The sequence below is a fragment of the Apteryx rowi genome, unplaced genomic scaffold (genome assembly GCF_003343035.1).
Source record: "Apteryx rowi isolate R43461 unplaced genomic scaffold, aptRow1 scaffold_74, whole genome shotgun sequence".
In the NCBI taxonomy this organism is placed as follows: domain Eukaryota; kingdom Metazoa; phylum Chordata; class Aves; order Apterygiformes; family Apterygidae; genus Apteryx; species Apteryx rowi.
This window is the reverse complement of record NW_020451027.1, coordinates 1,736,064-1,755,210: the sequence shown is the minus strand read 5'-3', so window position 1 is coordinate 1,755,210 and position 19,147 is coordinate 1,736,064. Positions and strand designations below refer to the sequence as shown.

The 19,147-nt window shown below is 37.2% G+C and overlaps 1 protein-coding gene across 9 annotated transcripts in view; it reads left to right on the top strand.

Annotated features, from left to right (window-relative positions):
• Positions 1 to 19,147, top strand: part of CAMSAP2 (calmodulin regulated spectrin associated protein family member 2) — a 97,836-nt gene that overhangs the window by 9,949 nt on the left and 68,740 nt on the right. For 8 of the 9 annotated variants that reach the window (XR_003257046.1, XM_026087844.1, XM_026087842.1 and 5 more), the window contains one exon: positions 3,482 to 3,741. Coding sequence is in view for 7 of the 9 variants with exons in the window: in XM_026087844.1 (XP_025943629.1) it covers positions 3,482 to 3,741 (260 nt within the window). In the remaining 2 variants the exon portion in view is untranslated. Of the gene's footprint in view, positions 1 to 3,481; positions 3,742 to 19,147 lie in introns of those variants that run through there. The other variant, XM_026087846.1, reaches the window with a different exon arrangement.

Genomic DNA, 19,147 nt, shown 5'->3' with positions numbered 1-19,147 from the left:
TTGTTCATTTACTTCAGAGCTTAATCTTGAAGGACTCTTTTGTCTGGGGCGGAAGGGCGGGAACTGGTAAAATGAATTAGCATCAGATTCTTCTCTGCCTAACACGGCAGTTTAACAATTTCCAAACTTGCCGGAATTATTAAATAAAAGCTTTTGACCTTGTCAGTGGTTCTGGTAATTTGCTGAGACTGGATGTAGCCTTCAAATTCCACCTCCAGAGGACTTCAGAAGGCACACGTTGCTTTTTGGAAGGGCCATGCCTTTGGAAGACTGGTATAGAAGGAACAGTTTTCTGTACACCTAGCTTTTTTTTTTTAAACTTATTTTGTTATATTAAAAACGAGAACACGGTTTGAATCTTCTGAATTTAGTTTACCTGCTATATAAAGGTCGATTCTGATATCAAAAATTGGATATATACATTGTAAATGGGGAAAAAGTGCATGTGTTGCTGTCTATGAGAAGGCAACTATTAGGAGAATTTTTGTGAAGAGAACTTTTGATCTTATTACAGCATTGATTCTTTATTGGTATGCTCTCACTGTGTTTTGGTAGCTTTTCATAACTAGTATGTATGCAGTCACTTTCTCTTCCTAATACCTTGTTTCAATATTCTATTTTTCTAATATCTTTCCATTCCAGATTTTTTTCTGTGAACATTAATGAAGAAATAGCATACATTTCGTTTTGTCTCTTGCTATATTTTTCAAATGCAGGAATATTCTGTAGGAATACTTCTATTTGCCTTTGTTAGTTCTCATCTTGATTTTAGTGTATTGGGATTTATTATTAAAACCTCGGTTAGCAGATGTCATTCTTTCATGCTAAATGCATCTAAGGCATCTTATCTTGCTATTTTATGGTATGTTTTGTAATATTGACAAGAGCAGAAGTGACTCTCACCAGGAGACAAGTTTGTTATTTCCTGTCTTTGGATTGCTCTTCTTGCTTAAACTTTTAGATTTAAAATCTGTCATTGTCTTCAGTGGATCTAAAGCACAGAGGCTGTGATTTCTGTTTGTGTGTAGCTACCTGCTCCTGCCTCAAGACAATTAAATTAGTTATTTTTTAGCTTTTTCTTTATAAGAAATTACTAATGGCTTTATCTCCTCCTCCTATTTCCTTCTCCCCTCCCACCCCCATCTAACTTCCCATGTGATTCAAAAAAGGTGCAGGGTTCCTTTGGCTTGTTTTGCCTTCTCTAGGGTCAGGCAAAATGTGCTGCCTGTACATTGTGAGATTGAAAACGTTTTGTAGCAAATAATGCCCTCTAGCATGAAGGTGCTTTAAAAATTGGCAGTTGAAATTATGGAGGACAGAATCATGATGAGCATTGAGCTGGTGGTGAAGTGGAGATGGATCATGAGGGACCTCAGAAATAATAAGTGTAACATTTAAATAGATGATGTGTGGACAAACAGGGAAAAGAAAGAAGGACAGATAGGACTGAGACTGGCAATAGATGGAAATAATGCATAGAATTGTTTATTGAGTTGCTTAATTATAAATGCTTTTTACAGTACTGAATGACAGTGAGATGTGTAGAATCAATAAGTGTTTGAAGTAGCTGGGAAGTGGTAAGAGAAGATTGCATTGTATAAAGTAGTTATTCCAAATGTATTTCATTTTGAAACTATCTTTCATTTAACTGTTGGAAACTGTCATAATAGCTCTGCCCGGTTTAATATTTCCAAGCTGAGAAAATTCTTCGTGTCCTAAGAGTATCACTGGCTGTCACTGGTAGTTCTTTCAAAATAGTTCTATTATCTTTTCAAGAAGTGATGTTGTTAGACATTAGACTTTTATTTCAAAGGCCCRGCTATGTTAGTTTTGCTGACTATATTTTGATCTGTAGTCTAAAGCAGAAATGTCAGCTTTCTAGCCAAATTTTAGCTCTGTTTTAACCAAATTAGAAATTACACCACTGCCCCCCCCTTTTGATATTCTGAATTGGCAAATAAAAAGCCATATCTTATCCTTCATTACTTTACTTACAAGAAGGGTGATGTTTAAGAAAGTATACATTTGTTAATTTTTTTTTTTCTTTTTGCATTGTGTAACACATCCTCTCCCTTCACGGCTAGGAGAAGGCTGGCTCTTCTTCCACAGCTCTTAATGGAAGCACATGGCTGTAATACAATATGTATGAGGAAGAAGATAATCTGTCATTATCTTGTGATGGCCGGTTCTGTTTTTTTCTCTTCTGCCGCCACCCATATTGCGCTGTTTACTCCACCCTCCACTTCAAATCCTGTCTGTCCTCACACATTTAGCCAGCTGAAGGGAAAGGGGTAGGAGCTGGATTGAGATCTGGAGTTGCCTCACTGTTTTCCTATGCTTTCCCCCTGCCACCCCCCCTTCCTTCTAGGAGTTAAATAGGCTTTTCCGTTTTGGCTCGGGGAAAGAATGACATGTTCCTTCTCCCATAAATGCCATTAGCTTAGTTAATTTTTTAACAATGGAGACTGAAATCCTTACAGGGAAAATGCAGCATCTTGCAATGCTTACATGTAGAAATGTGAATTCTGAAACCATGCCTAAATTATTTTCTGCTTCACTGGTGATTTGATTTCATTTGATCTAATATCAAATTAATTATAACTATTATATTTATGGTAGACAATAATAAGCATATCTTGTCTATGTTCTGTTGTGTAAGTATATGGAAAAGCTGTCATAGATCTTCTTGGAGTTCCAATTTTAGGGTTAAAATCTCAGCATAACTTGACAGAATCCTGCATAGCTTTCTATTGGTGCCAGGCCTGTTCATTTAAAAAGGAAAAAAGCCCACCACTTAAAAGAAAATCAGTAACACAAATGGGCAAATAACACTTCAGGATTTTGTCAGAAGGATCTTGAAAATATTTTTTCCTCCCCCCCCCCATTCTTTTAATTCTATTGAGACATCCAGGTAAGCATGCTGATTCTGCGGTATGTGATCTTTGACATAGGTAGTACAGTAAGCAAACTTCTCTTGCGTCTTTGAAATTTAGAAGGATGATGCGTGGTAGTTTCCCTTTTTGTCCCTGGAATTATTCTGCGCTTAAAATATGCTGTTCAATTTCCATTTTATTATGGTAATAAGGACAAGTTTTTGTGTTTAAATGGACATTGTTTTGCCATGATGTGTCTGACCTATAAAATGTTATGCTAAAGAAAATGAGAATGTTTGGGCATGTATTTGGAGAAGCCAAGAAATTTTAAATTAATGATACTCTGAAGCCACAGGTTGGCCTTCCGGTGTGGCTTTTGCAATGTGGAACTCTTTCTGAATTTTCCTTCAGTTTCCATTTACAGCTTAATTTTATTGAACTCTGTATGTAGTTTTCCCAGTGCTTTTGCAGCATGATGACTGAGTAAAGACTTTGGCTTTCCCCTGAAGAGATTTTAACAAAGTTTTGAATCCATATACACAAAAAGTTAATAATATAGTTATCCTTTCTGATATTGGCTAATGCTTTATATCTTTTGATCTTTGTAGAAAACATTCCAGAAGAACTGCGAGAACCATTTTACACAGACCAGTATGACCAGGAGCATATTAAACCACCTGTTGTTAACTTGCTGCTGTCGGCAGAACTCTACTGTCGTGCTGGGAGCCTTATTCTCAAGAGCGATGCTGCAAAGCCGCTTCTAGGTCATGATGCTGTTATACAAGCTCTGGCACAAAAAGGCCTTTACGTCACTGACCAAGAAAAGTTGGTGACTGAACGAGATCTTCACAAAAAACCCATTCAGATGGTAAGTGTTTCCATGTTTAGTATGTTTCTTCTGGTTTTCTGTGTACTCTCAATAACTGCATATTTGTTTCTCTTTAACATGCATCATTATTTTAAATATTTTATCAAGAGTTAGATCTGGTTCGTTACTGGGAGGCTTATTGTTTTTCCATCTCTTCAGAGCTGTCAATGCAGGTGTATTTCCTTTGTACTAGTAGTTCTACTTCGAGTGTTAAATTTTGAATTTAACAGTAACGATATGATCTCTTTGATTCCAATTTTACAGCAGTGATTGCAGGTGAATTTTTCTTTGTTTGGAAAAAATGGTTTGAAAACAGTTTTCTCCTTCCTTCTAGAGACCTTTGGTTAAAAGCTAAATCCTGACATACACCAACCTAATAACATTTGGTAGTCACCAGTTAAATTTAAGTCAAAGGTTAAATTTGTGTAAAACAAAACAATGGTATATTCTTTTATTCTTTTATGGAGACTTTTAATAACAGGTCTTTGCTTTATACAACTGCTAATTAAAACATCAGTTCAATGGATGAATGATTCCATTACTAAGCTCTTAAGTTGGGGGCTTTTTTCATCGACTGGATTTGAGAAAAACATTTGTAAGAGTATTGCTACTTTTGGCCAATCCCTTCCCCTGGGTTATATATGAAATGAAATAAGATTTAAATATATTTAAAGCATTTTAAACAGTAAAAGAGGTGRAAAATTTTCCATTTTCTCTACTGAATATAAAACTGTCATAAAAAATATGATACTACAAAGAGTTGAGCAGCCAGCTTCCATTCTCACACAAAGCTTTATTCAAGATTGTTCATTTGAAATCGGCTGCAATTTTTATTGTGATTTCAGTGGAAATCCTGTTTCATTCCCTGTGTAGAGGCATTTGTGGCACAATCTGGACTCTTCAGATTAGAGTATGTTAGGCACAAGGAACTAAATGCCTAATAATGCACTTCTATAAACTTTCTGTGATCCATTAGCTGACTCTAGACTTTACAGTTGATTTCCCAGGATATTTCTTGTTTAAATCTGCCCACTGGAGTTGACTGACTGCTGCATTTTGAAGTCCTTTGATACTTTTTATGGTCAGTGACCTGTAATTGCTGCTAGAATGGAGATGTGTGAAGATTAATACAGCTATATTTTTATCATTAACTTATTAGAAATTTGCACTTACTAAAGTATAAGATAACTAAAAAGTACTTGGCAGGATATAAGTAGAGATAATGTCTCCTATTTGATCAGTTGGTATAGACTGGTCAGAGAGCCTTTACAGGTGGGAAATAAAAGCTACTAATTAGCAATTAATGATTTTGTCCATACAGTATCGCCAAGAAGTATTAGGCCTATTCATTTCCACTGCTAACTCATTTTCCTTTTTAGAAGTAACAGTAGTAAGTTAGTATGATATTAGGACTAAACTCTTCACCGCAACTTTGTTTTTTAATTGAGAACTCTTTCCTGCTTAATATTTAAGATACTAACTTTTTAACAGTAGCAATAAAATTAGCAAGACACTATTTTCTGAGTTAAGCTGTGATCAGTGAATGCACTTGAGTTTTTGCCAGACTCTTGATCTTGTGGGATTCTTTTACCCCCCCCCCCCCAGTATTTGGGGGCATGGCAGTTTTTTGGGAGGGGGGCAGGTTGTTTTTGCAAAGAACAAGAGGCATTTCAGTGAAAGAAGCTGTGGATATCAGGCAAAAGATGTTGTGAAGTGATACAAAATTCAGAGGACATTACAACAGTCAAGAGTGTTCTAGAATTAAGCATTTATGGTGTTTATAAAAGACAAATTTTAAGAGGCTAAACTTCCTGACTGTTCGTGTTTTTGTAGAACTTAATTCCATTCTAGCCTTTGACGGAAGGCAAGGCTGCTGACTTGGACTTACGCATCTGTGGGTGTGTGCTGGGTTTTGGGGGCGTGGGGGGGTTCCCTTTAGTTCTTGCCCGAGTAGTTGTAAAGGGCAGCCCTTCTTGGAGCTGGCAGTTGAGAAACATATTGGCGTTCCCTACTGCGGTTTGCTAATCTTTAGAGCTCAAGAGCTCAAAATGCTCAGAGTGCTGGGTGAGTGTTTGTGTCTTCCCTCCCTGCATCGGTTAGGTGTAGTCCAGCAAATAGCTCTTCAGCCTCAGTGCTGGAAAGCCGACGTCGCCTGTCGCCTGCTCTGCCCAGGTCCTTCGTCCCCACCGCAGTGCCAGTRGCAGAGGAGTGACCTGGTGCTGCTGGGCCTGTGCACGTGCAGCTGTGCCCAGCTGTGCTGAGGCGGTGGGAGAGGGAGCGCCAGAGCGGAAGCACAGATGCCTGGGGCAGAAGGGCAGCCATATCTAAAACTATTGCCACCAAAAAACCAGCTGTAATGTCAGTACTAATATTGTGAGCCCAAGGGTTGCTGTTTGTCTTGTTACAGTACTGTCCATATGCCAGTTCCTAGCAGCTCTAGTGTATCTTAATTATGAAGTCTCAATCTTTTCCCTTGCTATATAATTAGCAAAGTTTGCAGAGAATTTCAAATCTGGTTGTTACAGTATTGAAGGAGTTTTAAAATTATCCCCTCGAAATCTTTCAGTACCTTTTCCTAGTGTTCCATATGTCGTAGTTTCTCCAAATCTTGCAAAGTAAGATATACATCGCGTTTTAAAGCATCAAATGATTTTTCTTTCAAATTATGTAGAACAGGAAGTTTGCATATGTAATTAACTCATCCATTCCTCTGGTAGACCAGATTGCATTACACCTATGTTCAATCTAATTTAGAGTAATTTAATGGAAAATAGTATGGTAATCTTTCTCTACATTAGCCTGTCGTTCTCACAAAGATGGGAAAGACGTTGGTGTGTGTTATAAGGGGCATTTATTGTTATTTGCTCAGTTGTACTGTATTTCTACAGCGGAAAAGGGGTATGAGTGAGTTATATTATGAAAATATGAAAAGATATTTGAGTACAGAATGGCTTAACTTGTGCTTTATTTATAATGCATGTAGCTGCRGTCTGCAGACTTGGAATTGTTTGCCGTGTGCGTGTTGCAAGGTGATAGGTGTGGTGATAAAGTGCTGGTTTACTTCACATCTGTGACTGGAATACTTACTAATCCAGGCATGTCAAAGTTGGCCTTTTCTGTATCTTAGATAGCATTAATTCAACCTTTCTCTAGGAAGCACCTTATCTAATTAAAGATTTTGAAGAGTCAATGAAATGAATGTGTATGCTTCATTCTTCATGCATTTGGGTCAGAATATATGCAGAATATCGTTGTTAGTCATGGCAGACTTTCAGCTACACTAGTGTCTAATTTGAGAAGCTGCAGTTTTCTTTTCTTTTTTTTTTTTAATCTGTATGTATGTGATTAGCTTCCTCCAGTGGAATGAAATTAGGAAAGATATGCTTACGAAACTAATGCCCCAAAAACAGTAGCAGAGGCTTTTATTAACATCTTCTGTGCTGGGTTTAGGGAAGTCCATATGGAGTCTGTTTTGTTTTAATTGGTATAGTGCTTGGTTTGTGCAGATGTTTTTTATTTGTTTTCTCAGTTAAACACAAAGGTAGATTATTCTTTAGGCTTTTTCCAATTAAAAACTTGTAATTGAAACTGTCTGTTCCAGAAAGATTGCATCTTGAGATAATACTACATAGCTCCTCAATAATATCTCTCTTTCTTTTCTCTATTTATTATAAGCTGGTAAAATTTAATTTATATGTTTATTTTTGTTTAATATTTTTACTTGATAGAATCTACCTGTACCATTATCTTGGTAGGGGAGCAAAAGAGCCAGATATTACACTGTTACTCTCCAGGTTGAAGTTCATATGGTCTTAGCTCTGCTATACTAGAGATTTGAATAGCGCAGAAGTAGTCCAGAGCTTGTATTTGAAACAATGCTGAATCAAGAGCCAGCATATTTTTGCTCCTGAAACTTAAACTTACTTCAGTAGGCAAATTGCAACTGCATCAAAAAAGAAAAGAAAAAAAGTCTGACATAGGCAGGAGCTTCCATATGGAAATCATATGTGAGATTTTGACCGGTTATAGAAGTTAAAAAAGGCTTAACATTTCAGTTGGGCTAATTATGCAAAATAGATTTTGTTTTAATACTTTCACATACAAGATGAGTAGATCAGTATTCAAGTCAAGATTAACTCATATTTCCATGCTGATTTATCTCTTTTTAAATGTCACCTTTTAAGAAAGCTTTATTTCATCAGCAAAACTGACTTAAATATTCAAAAGTCAGATATATAAGAGGCAGGCAACTTGGATTTTCTTTTCACATTCTTCATGTATACAGATTTGGTCTCTTTAGGTTTAAAAAATATGTATCTGTTCTTATAGGATAAACCAGGGGAGTTCTTGATGAGACAATTTTCTGCATTATGTCAATAGTGCAATATCAAGGGAATAATGTATTTATGAAAAGCCCAGTCCTTTTGCAAGAATTCTGATATTTAATCAGGCCAGCCATTTTGTATTGATACTCTGGTGATCTCTGTCAATTTGTCTCAAATGCAGAGAAGAATAAATACATTTGGTGAAGAATTAAGAAACGCCCACCCTCCCACAAGTCCTTGTAATGCCCAGCTGCCATTTGGGGAAAAGGAATAAAGAATCAGCGTCTCTTACTTCCCTGCTGCCTGAGGGAACCTGAAGTTGTGTGATTACCCAGGCTCTGGACTTCTGTACTGCCCAGTCTCTGTCCCCAGTGTGGCAGAGCCAAGACCAATTGAATTTCAAGCTTCAGGATAATAGTGTGAAATCCTAAATACCTGTTTAAAAATAAAATGTGCATTAGAGGGTGGTGGAAGGAGCATATACATATATGGTAATGTTATAGACTATTTCCAGACTTGTGCCAAAAATCTGTTCTTCTGCCCTCATTCTTATAGAGGTCAACATTAAAAAAAAAAAAAAAAGTTGTAATATTGATAGAAAGCATTTTCATCTGATTAAAAAAAAAAATCCATCACAATTTTGTAAGGGAGTCTAAATGTTTGCAACAAAAATAAAATAGCATTTTAAATATTTAGTTCTCAAATAAAACTTGGTGACTAGAAAAAGGTTAGTGAATGCCCTGTATACAAATACAATCTCCAGGAATATATGCCATACTTCCAAATATTTCTTTGTATAATCATCTCAGCACGGGAAAATATAAAATCTGTACTAAGTGTAATACAGTCAAAAAGCATAGTTTTTGAATAACTTTGTGTCTAATTTGGGAAATACTCTTCCAGAAAAACATCAACTAGCTGAGCGGGGATCTTACTTTCACCCTCGTATAATTATTTTTGAGAAGCACTCTCATTAATCAAGAAGCACTTAAATGTTCCACACGCTTCCAAAATTGTCAGCCGAGGCACAAAGGGATTGAATGGCTCTAGCAAAATCCCAGCAATAAATCCATAATAGCAGTGGGATTAAAAATTGTTGCCTCCTAATTTCCCGTGCTTGATGCTATCTATCTATCTATCTATCTGTATTCTTAAAAAAATTCTTTTTTTAAGAATACGAAGTAGTGTACTATCATCCAAGCAGTTTATCCATTTAGTTGCAAGGTACTTTCTTCCTCAAAGATGTCTTCTGTGACGAAGTCTGGCCGTAATTCTCTCTGTAGCAGTCTGTAAATCAGGACTATAACTGAGGTGTAATTGGGTGTGTCTATATTAGCTTTTTAGTTGCAATCAAGAATGCACTTCTGAGGCAGATCTCCATATTCTTCCCACTCATTGCTTTTCTGGTTTGCGCTGGAGTGATCCTGGAGAGCACAAACTATGTTTCTTTCAGAAGAAGCTAAACTGGAAGATGCGCTCTAGGATCGCACCTACTGTGGCCCAGCTGCCAAAGGCTACTCATTTTACAGGACTAGAGTAGAGCTGCTCTGAAGTGAATCCCTGAGAAGGGAGCAGAGACTACGCTGCGATGTTCGCACCAGTTTTGCTCTTCTGCGGTGCCGTCCTTGCTGCTAAGTTAGTCATAGCCAGGGAAACGTGGAAGGGAGGGGAAYTGGTAATTCCAATTTTGTACCCATAGCTAGAATCTGCATCTGTTCCTTTGAGATAGCAGACAGTAAGCAGTGAACTTATCTGGCAATCCAGGTTTTTGGCCTCTTCTCACAGAGGGCATTCATTTGAAATGACAATCCATCTCATCAGAGGAATATTTATCCTTGATGAAGGACTCCAGCAGCTCCCCCAGTCAGCTTGCAGCTACATGCAGTTTCCTGCTGTAGAATTCCTTTAACTCTTGAAGGCAACAGAAAGTGTACTAAACCCTTCCTAGAACAAAGCAGCAAGACATGGCTTCTGCCCTGAAGAGTTTGGTTTCTGGTTTTAGGCATGATGTAACAAGTTTCCATTCCATTGCTGTTGTGAATTACTTGTTAAGATGAGGGCACATAAAAAGAATTTGCAGTTACTTGACTTGAGCCCATAGATACCATAATTTGTTAGTTAAAATACCAGAATCTGATATTAACTGACTCAGGATATATAAGCATCTTCCAGAGAAGTATGTTTTAGGAAGGATTAAAATAACAGGCAAACGTAGTCATGAAGCAGAACTTGAGTTTGCTTATTTATTTATTTATTTATTTATTTATTTCACCTCAGAGTCTAATGTGCCACACAAAAATAGGCAGCTGTGGTTTTAGGCTGGGATAATGTAGTCTTAAGGTGTGCCTAGTTTGTTCCTTGGTTGTTTTTTTTTTCTTCTTTTTCTTTTTTTGCTTAATTTCTGCTGTAGACACTCAGAGTTTTAGATTTGTCTCTTTGCACCTGTGTTCCTTGTAAGGTTCTTATTTGCTTGAAAATAGTGATAAATAATCCAGTATTCTTGCTGGTCTTGTAGTGTCTGATGAGCCATCTCGCTTCAGTTAGTAAATCCCCATCCCAAAGGCAATGTGGATGCTGAGATCCCTCAAGCAAAACATGCCTGTTCCTACTTTGGTCCTGGTTACTGCTACACGCTTCATAGTTTATTCTGCCCTTACCAGCTTCACTGATAACTTAGTCTCCTATTACCTTTCTTTCATGCATCTTAGGTTGACTCGTAGCCTGGAGGTTTTGTTACCATCTGACACAGCTGCTTAGAACACATTGCCTTTTTCTGCTTCGTGTGCACAGCAGCAGTGGCTTGGCATGGGTTCTGCAGCAGGTACAGGGTGACAAAACAAATACAGGTGATAGTGAGAGTCCTTTGGGGGCTTGTTTTATTTCTGTTACTTTGTGGGACTGAAGAGTGTGTGTGTTCTAGGCCTGCTCCTTTTTTGAAACTGAATTATATGACTGATTATTTGCTATTAATGTCATTCTTTTGCACTGTAAATGCTGACTAGCATTGGCTGCAGTCAAACTGAGTCACCTCTGTGGTTTTCTGAGCTATAGCTGAAATCAAATTACATAATGGAATCGTTCTAAGCTTACTTTTATTCATACACATCTTAGCCTACCAATAGCTGAAAAGAGAAATTGCAGTAGAGTACTGTTACTTATTAGAAAGCTCTCTTGTGGAAAAAAATAGACACAGCATCGATTTTTGAAACAAGGATTGTAGGGAAGTAAAGGCAGGAGTTAGCTCCAAAATAGGATGCAGATGTGAATATCAGAAATTCAGGGAAGACTTAAAGATAACCACAAAGCCTTCTGCAACACCCGTCGGGTTTTCCTGGAAGACTGTCTGCTTGCTTGTAGACCAAGTGCAGCAACTAATGCAGAAGATGGCAGAGCTACTGACACTGAAGTTATAGCTGTAAAAAGTACCAAGTGGAAATTCTTGTCTGGTCTTTTCCAGCAATTCTAATGCTAAAAAAAATACAGCTTTGTCTTCATGTTTCCAACTCCCTTCCCCCATCCCAAAAAGAAAACTGAAAGATTTAATTTTCATTTTTGGGAAGAATTTATTTATTTTTCGTGTATCTTTTAATTTCAGTACAAAATCTATATAGGATTTTGGTCCTATTCAGGGTTCCAGCAATGTATCTGGCAACTTAAATTTGTATCTATAAAAGTCTTTGTGGGTGAAGTAACAAAATCTGTTCTTTTTAACTGCTCTTATAGCATTCATTTCAGCTGTGCAGAGCTATTGAATGGAATGTGCTACTTGTGTTCACATGAAAATACGTTCTCAGACCCTCCATAAAACCCCTGATGCATACAGGACTGGCCTTACATTTGCCTTTGCCAGAGGAATATAACTAGGCAAGTTCAGAAATACCAGTAAATTTTGTCATTCTTAATGAGAAATTATGTCCATCATATTTAATCTTTTGCTAGAATGAGGAGAGAATATTGCAGCACATCTTTCAATTAATATATATAGTAAATTACTAAATAAACTAAACTGCTATTGTTGGAGTGCTGATGGGGACTAAAGGGAAAGTATACCCCAAGAGAAGGTAGTACTTCCCAAAGTAAAGTCTCATGGCTTTCATGGGAAAACCAGTGCATAATTTTTTGGCTAGCCTGTCATTCACTTCATTTTCCCGTTTAAAAAAAAAAGGGGGGGGGGAAGGGGGAAAGAACAAACAAATCTGAACCCCAACATGGGAAAAGAGGTGAAAGAAGGGTGATAAGAATTAAAGAAGCCTGTGAAGGATGCCGGCTAGAAAATGTTTTCTAAACATCTCAGAAAATATTTTTCTTTACCTTAAAAAAAAAAAATTGTGTGTGTGKGGGGGAACACAGTTTGTAAAGAACACTTTCTACCTATTTTAACAACACTGTTAAGTTGTGCGGTTCAGCTTTTGGCTGTCAGCTTGCTGCTATGAACTTCCTTGTATCTCTTCATATAGGTTAAAAGTTTATTTAAATAAAAGTTTAGGAATGGAGCTTACCTCTGCTAGGTTAAATATATTTAAGTATGGTGACTAGGCTGTTTCTAAAAGAAGAATCTGTGAATTGTTTTGCAGGCTACCTAGAAGATCTTTATTCATCAGTTAGTTTATTTAAGCTTTGTGGAGAGAAATCCTTCTTAATGCCCTSCTGATGGATAGGGGAAAGCTGAAAATCTTGCATGTTTGTAGTAGGCAGTTACTTGGTTAAGGAGCAGTGCTTTCTTCCTATTATGGAAAATAGTGAGCCGCATTTAGCAGGAGGTATGGGTCTGTCATGTAAACATAAGGAGAGCCTCACTACCAGCTCTGTGTAGTCCGTACACACAGCAACAAGGGCACAGAGGCACCCTGATGCCGAAGCAATGCCTTTTGTACTCGCTGGGCTGGAGCGGCTGCCGCATCAGTTGTGCAAAGACYGCTGTTAATCCGCGTTCCGTTAATCTGCGCACGTGAACCTGGCAGTCTGCCCTCACTTATCAGCAGAGAGCACGCTCTCGGTCAGCACAGTAAATCTATCGTAACGTTAACATTGGTTGTTCTTACAAACTGTGTGGAATTTTATTAAATTATGTTTTTTGTTTTGTTTTGTTTTTCTTTCAAGGCAAATGAACAAACTATTGCAAGGCGTCTGTAGTATGGCTAGTCTCTTTCATTGTTTGGCACTTAATAAAATGCAGTAAATAGCAGTGCACTTAGTCATTTATGTGAACTAGCAAGTTTTAGTGCAGGATCTGAAATTTTACTGCCTTGCAGTAGAAATATACCTGCAAATTGTTGACTAATCTTGTTCTCTAAAAATAATCAATTATCCCAAAGTAAAATCAATAGAATTGTTTTTGTATAAATAAAGCAAATCAAGAGTTATACTAAAACATTGTTCAGTAACTTGGTAGATTAAGTTATAAATTGACTGTAACAGTGCTCTTTATTAAACTAACTGCCTGCTGTAAGCATGCAAGACTTTCAGCTTTCACCTGTCCATTTTCTTACCTGAAAAGGGGACTTTGTTCTACATTTTCTTTAAGAAAATTCAAAAAAATGCTCCATTCTGATCCTGGTATAAACTGAGAATAACTGGGACAAGAAACGCAACTTGGTTATACCTTCGGGAGCTACTACAATGAGGAATCTAGGAAATTTTGAAAGGTGGATTAAACTGAAGACTGGCCACAGGAGTATGATAAAACATCTACCATCATTTCAGTATGTGTCCATCTGTAGGCCTAGAAGTAAACTTGCACTTTAAGTCTAAAACTGAGTGAAAAATATAGCAGGTAGGATTACTGCTGTCATGGAGGTATTGCAGCTTTTGCTGGTACCGTTGTGAAAATTTGCTGTTGCTGTTTACCAAAAATTTTTGTTCATGGGAAAACAAAGCTAGGACCTTAATGTGATGATGCATTTATAAAGAGAGATAACTGCTATTCTACTAAGCAGAAAATCTGTTTCACAGTAATGTTTTTAAGCTCTTAGCTTTTATTTTCAATCATCAAAATAAATTGTGATATGGATTTGCTTGAAAGATACCCGCAATTTATTTGAAGAGACTCAGAGATTAAGTATTYTCTGTAGCTTATTATATGTTAATTATCTCGGCAAATATAGCTGTATTTTTGAGCTTAGCAGCTTTCTCAAAATTGAGATTGAAAAATCTATTTAAAAGCAGTCCTCAGCAATGACACTTCAGTGGCCTTCCCAAACCATGAATATAAGGGCACTGGATAAAGTAGCAAAGTCTACGTCAGAAAGAGGTGCTGCAATTTAATCGCTTTTGAAAGACTGGCAAAAGCTATCGTTATCACAATTTATATAAGCATCTATCAGTAGCTGGAGATCCAAAACAGTCTGTCAGGACTGACAGCATCTCTGAGAAGTTGGAGTGGCAAGAGCTCTTTACAAGCTTTGTGTTGCATGTGTTTGGAACACAATTTAGGACACCTAGAAGTCAATATTCATGAATTGACATAACGGCATATGTTGTGACGTATGTATTGGAAATCTTTTAAATCTGTTTGGTTTGATAAAGAAGTAGCAGGTGAAAAATGATAGCTCTAAAGGATGAAAAATTACAAAAAAAAMMCAGTAAATAATGTTGTAGACATTGGGAAAGCATGTAATGATTGATCGGATTAGTTTTAGGTTCAGAATACTGAATTTTTATGACATGTAATTATAAACTGTATAATATGCAAGATGAAATCTCATTACATAAGTGAATTTATTTCTTAAATATAAAACTGAAGTCCCTGTTTTATTATTAGAGGGTACTACTCTATTTTGAAGTAATTTGTCAAGAGGCATTTGGCAACAAACCTACTGCCCTAGAAACCAATTAAGTGCTGTCAAAAACAGCTAGAAAAACGTAATCTGTATTAGCAACAGAGATTTAATTACAAAAGTTACATTTTACCTTCTACTGACACTGTCCTGCTGAACTATCATTTGTATTTTAAGTAGTTGACTGGAGGGAGGGTATTTTTTTTTTTTTTAAGGAGCTTTGCTTTGGTCTTCCACGAAGTTGTTTTGCAGTATCACCAGTCATAAGAACCTTACCTCCAGAAACTCCCCTTTTTCATGAATAATTGTCAGGAAAAGATGAGCTAACAGAGATTATCGATGAGTCAGGTATGATACAGACCTGCAGAGGAAGGCAGTCCAAGCCGTTTCTTAGTCCATGCCTCTGTCCCAAGCTGCCCACGTCATTCCTGGTAGGTGCGTGGGTATCTCTGGGACCAGGCTAGACAACGATCGCTCCACAGCCTCCCCACCAGCAGGCTGCTGTGATGCTTTCGCTAGTCATTTCGCTAGTCCCCCCGCCCCATTCCTAACCATCTTTTTAAAACAAAACAAAAAAACCTGTTTAATGATGCTTACAAGTTCCCTCTAAGGACATATTTGTGTATGTGAGGTACTGTGTGACTGCAYGCAGAAAGACTATAAGTTACTGCAAGTCATTCTGTCAGTCTGTCAGGGAGGCTTCAGGACTTTGGTTCCCATAAGGAGTTCAGCAACACAGAAGTAGTAAAGTACGGTTCAGGAGATCTGCCAGGTTCAAACTAGGCAGACTAGTAAAACAATAAGAGAAAATGCATTGGGTAGGTAGGTACCTGCAAAGAATGAGATTATCCGCTCTCTCGTTTTTAGCTTGGTAAGTTCAAAAACAGGAAGAAATACAGAAAAAACTTCACTTAGCAGAAAAGAAAGTAAAATGGTGTGATGGAGTTGATGAAGAAATACATACAGAGACTAACAACTGCCAGAGAAAGGAAAATCCCGGTGCTAAAACTCCTACTCACTTGATTTACTCACTGGATTTGCTATCAGTTTTACTATAGTAATTAGGCAGTAGTGGCATCAGTCAAATAAAGATCTCCAGTATATTCCAAAGTATTACTGTGTCTCCAGGTACTCCCCAATACTTTTTTTTCTATTATTAATTAGAATGATGAACTATATTTCCTCTAAGTCAGCCCATATGTATGCTGGAAATTTTTTATTTTCATGTGAAAGCTTTGGGGGGGGGACCAATATTGCTAAAGTACTACATACTTAAAAAAGATATATCCATATGCCTTTAGGCACCATGGGAYTATTTGCCTGGTTTTCCCAGAACATAGGGAAACTGAGAGCTTGTGTAACAGGCTACGTATGGCTGGGTGTTACTGGCTTGTCCTGACTACGGGTGAGGGTGAAGGATAGTGCTGCCTTGCTTGTTTCAACACGAGGACGTCCTAACGACTTAAACACGACTGGGCTTTTGTCAACTGGGCTTTTGTGGTTCGTGGGACTGTAGTGGCCATTGTTCTAGAGTCGTCTTCTCAAACGACTTCAAACCTTCCTTTGCCAGCGGAGATGGTACCTTCTTCCATAAATACATGTTGTGTTCTTTGGCCTAAGGTGTGACCTGCGGTTTCGATGACAATATGGATTGTTTGATTCTCTCCTTACTTCCCCCTCCCGCCCCCAAATTCATTCTGGTGACCCATCCTCTTCATTAGTTACCATTCCCACAAGCTTTGCATTTTCTTCAAACCTCGTCAATAATGACTTTTTCTTCCAGGTCCAGTGACCATAAAAATGTTGAAGAATGTGCAGTTGATAACTTCCCTGTGGGTTTCTTGGACAGATGCATCTATTCATTAATGATCCTGTACTCAGAGTTGTATTTTGAGCTTAGTTGACCAGACTGTATCCAGTGTTAAAAAAAAATTCTATTTAATCGGATTTACTATATTAATATGAAGTCAGATGCCTTAAAACGCTTGTAAAGACAAAATTACACTTTTCAATTACACTTATAACTTAAAATTAAGTGGCCTATATTTTATAAATTCATGTTTTAATTAGCTTTTTTAAAAAATAAATTTAGCCCCTTGTTGACTCTGAAATTATTTTGTATGGGATGAGAATAAGGCTGTGGGGCCTGTAATTATCTGTATTATCTGTTGATTCTTTTAAAAATGTTGCTCCATCGTCTCATTTCTTCCAGTCTTCTGGAATGTCCCTAGTGTTCTTAGTGTTGCCAAAAAAACAGCACAATATGTACAGAGAGCTCCTCTTTAAATCCGTCCATAATTTTTTAAAAGTATAATACTGTTTTCTTTTCTTATTTACTCTAGATTCTGAGATGAAGATGTAGTTTATGCATGAAATTGGCAAACTGGCAGCGCAAAGGCCATCAATAGTGAATATACGTTTTAGAAGACAGAACTCTTGAAGAAAGTGAGAGATACTAGGCTCAACGGAAGACAGGCTACAGTTTAGATACATAGGCCATCTTTACTCTATGCTATCATTATTTTATTTTATATTTTACATTTTTTCTTAACATACCTCCTCCCCTGAAACTGAAATTATTGGATGAAAACAAATTTTTAGAGCTATCCATTTTAGCAATTAGGTTCATTTTTGCTTAGAGTAATATAAAGCTATTCATTTGATATTAAAGTATTAGTGTGGCACATTGTACCCAGTTGAAACTGGGAACTGCTAATTTAAAGTGGCAGTGAAATCAAGTTTAAAAGAGATTGCCTTTTATGACCTTGATAAGCAGTGGCATGGGCAGCAAATGAAGGAAGGAAAATAAAACATTTAGCAAGTGACATAAGTGGAACTTAATAAATAAACACATCTGTTGAACATCAAGTAGCATTATACTATATATGTTTAGGAAGCTTACAGTAAATACATCTTTTATTAAACCAGCTACCTTATGCATCGTTTCATTCAGCTGAACTTCATTGAGGAGGCTTGATTAACTTCCTGTGTTTAAATTGATAAATTAGCTTAGTGATGTTTGGAGGTAAAATATCTCACATGAAAGCATGTTGTTGCTCTTAGGACAGAATGTGGAGGATAAGTGTTTCACATCTTAACTTAAATACGTATGTCTCCTGTCAAAGCCCTCCTCTTTTTCTACAAAATTCAGCTATAAAATTCCACTTATTTGTTAATATTGTGATTTGCACTGGGCTTAATATGTTGAATTTATGTAAAGAGGGCTACCTACAGAATTGCTGGTGGTCTCTTCTGCATTTGCAGTCCCTTTGAAAATCTGAAATTTCTTCCAGGAGGGCTCATCTAGAGGTCCTTTAATCAGTCTCATTTTAATCAGATCATCATTTGAATCAGTCTCTCAGGTCATCATGCGTACTCCTAGTAGAGTTGAGGTGTTTCCCCGCAGACCGTTATTTCTTATTCTTAAATACAGTGAATATTCTCAGTCATCAAAGAAATGAGTAAGTAGCCATCTTTTTAAAGTTTGAAAAACTGGACAGCAGCACAAATAACTACCAACACTTACTGTCATTTAAAAAGTTACTAAATTCTCTGGGGTGATTCTCTGGGGTGGGCTTATCACTCTTGCCAATGGTCGCTCCTGTTCCTGTAAGAAGCTCTTGGCTCATAATTATTTTTAGATGATACTCATCTTAGCTACCATCTTTATGAACACATTAAAAAGTTAAAAACACTGATTTCATCATATTTTAAAATCTACTATTACTACTTTTTTTAACTGTATTGTCCCCTTTGCTGTCCCGTCCAAACTGTAATCTTCTAGTTTCTCTGTGTTCATTATTTCATCTGGAAAAATGATCATTCTTCCAATACAATCACTGACTACTTTCACCATCAAGTTTTCCTGCTGATTTCTTATTCTTTGTACCTTCACCAGCCCTTCTTTAGAAGGAATTTAAAATATGATCTGAATTCGCAAGTTTAATACTAGTTAAATGATATTTTGTTTTTCTCTTTTGTCCCACTTATGGTTGGCCCATATCTGTCTTTGGTTATTTGTTTTACAAATTCTTTCTAGTACAAGTTCTTCCAAGCACACTGGAGATTAGTGTTGGACTAGAGGAGAGAGAACCAAATTTATTGATTTGCCAAAGGGAAAGCAGAAATGCAGCTCTAATAGCTGTGGATTCCGTTCAGCTTCCTTGCTGGTCAGTCAGCACACGGTGTAAGATGACTATCAGGATACTGGTTTGAGGAGAAATGGGAGAGCTCAGAGGGCTCAGGGTGGAAACTGTGTGTTTCAGGAGACGTAAGCAGGGAGGTCCAGGTGGGAGAGGAACTAAA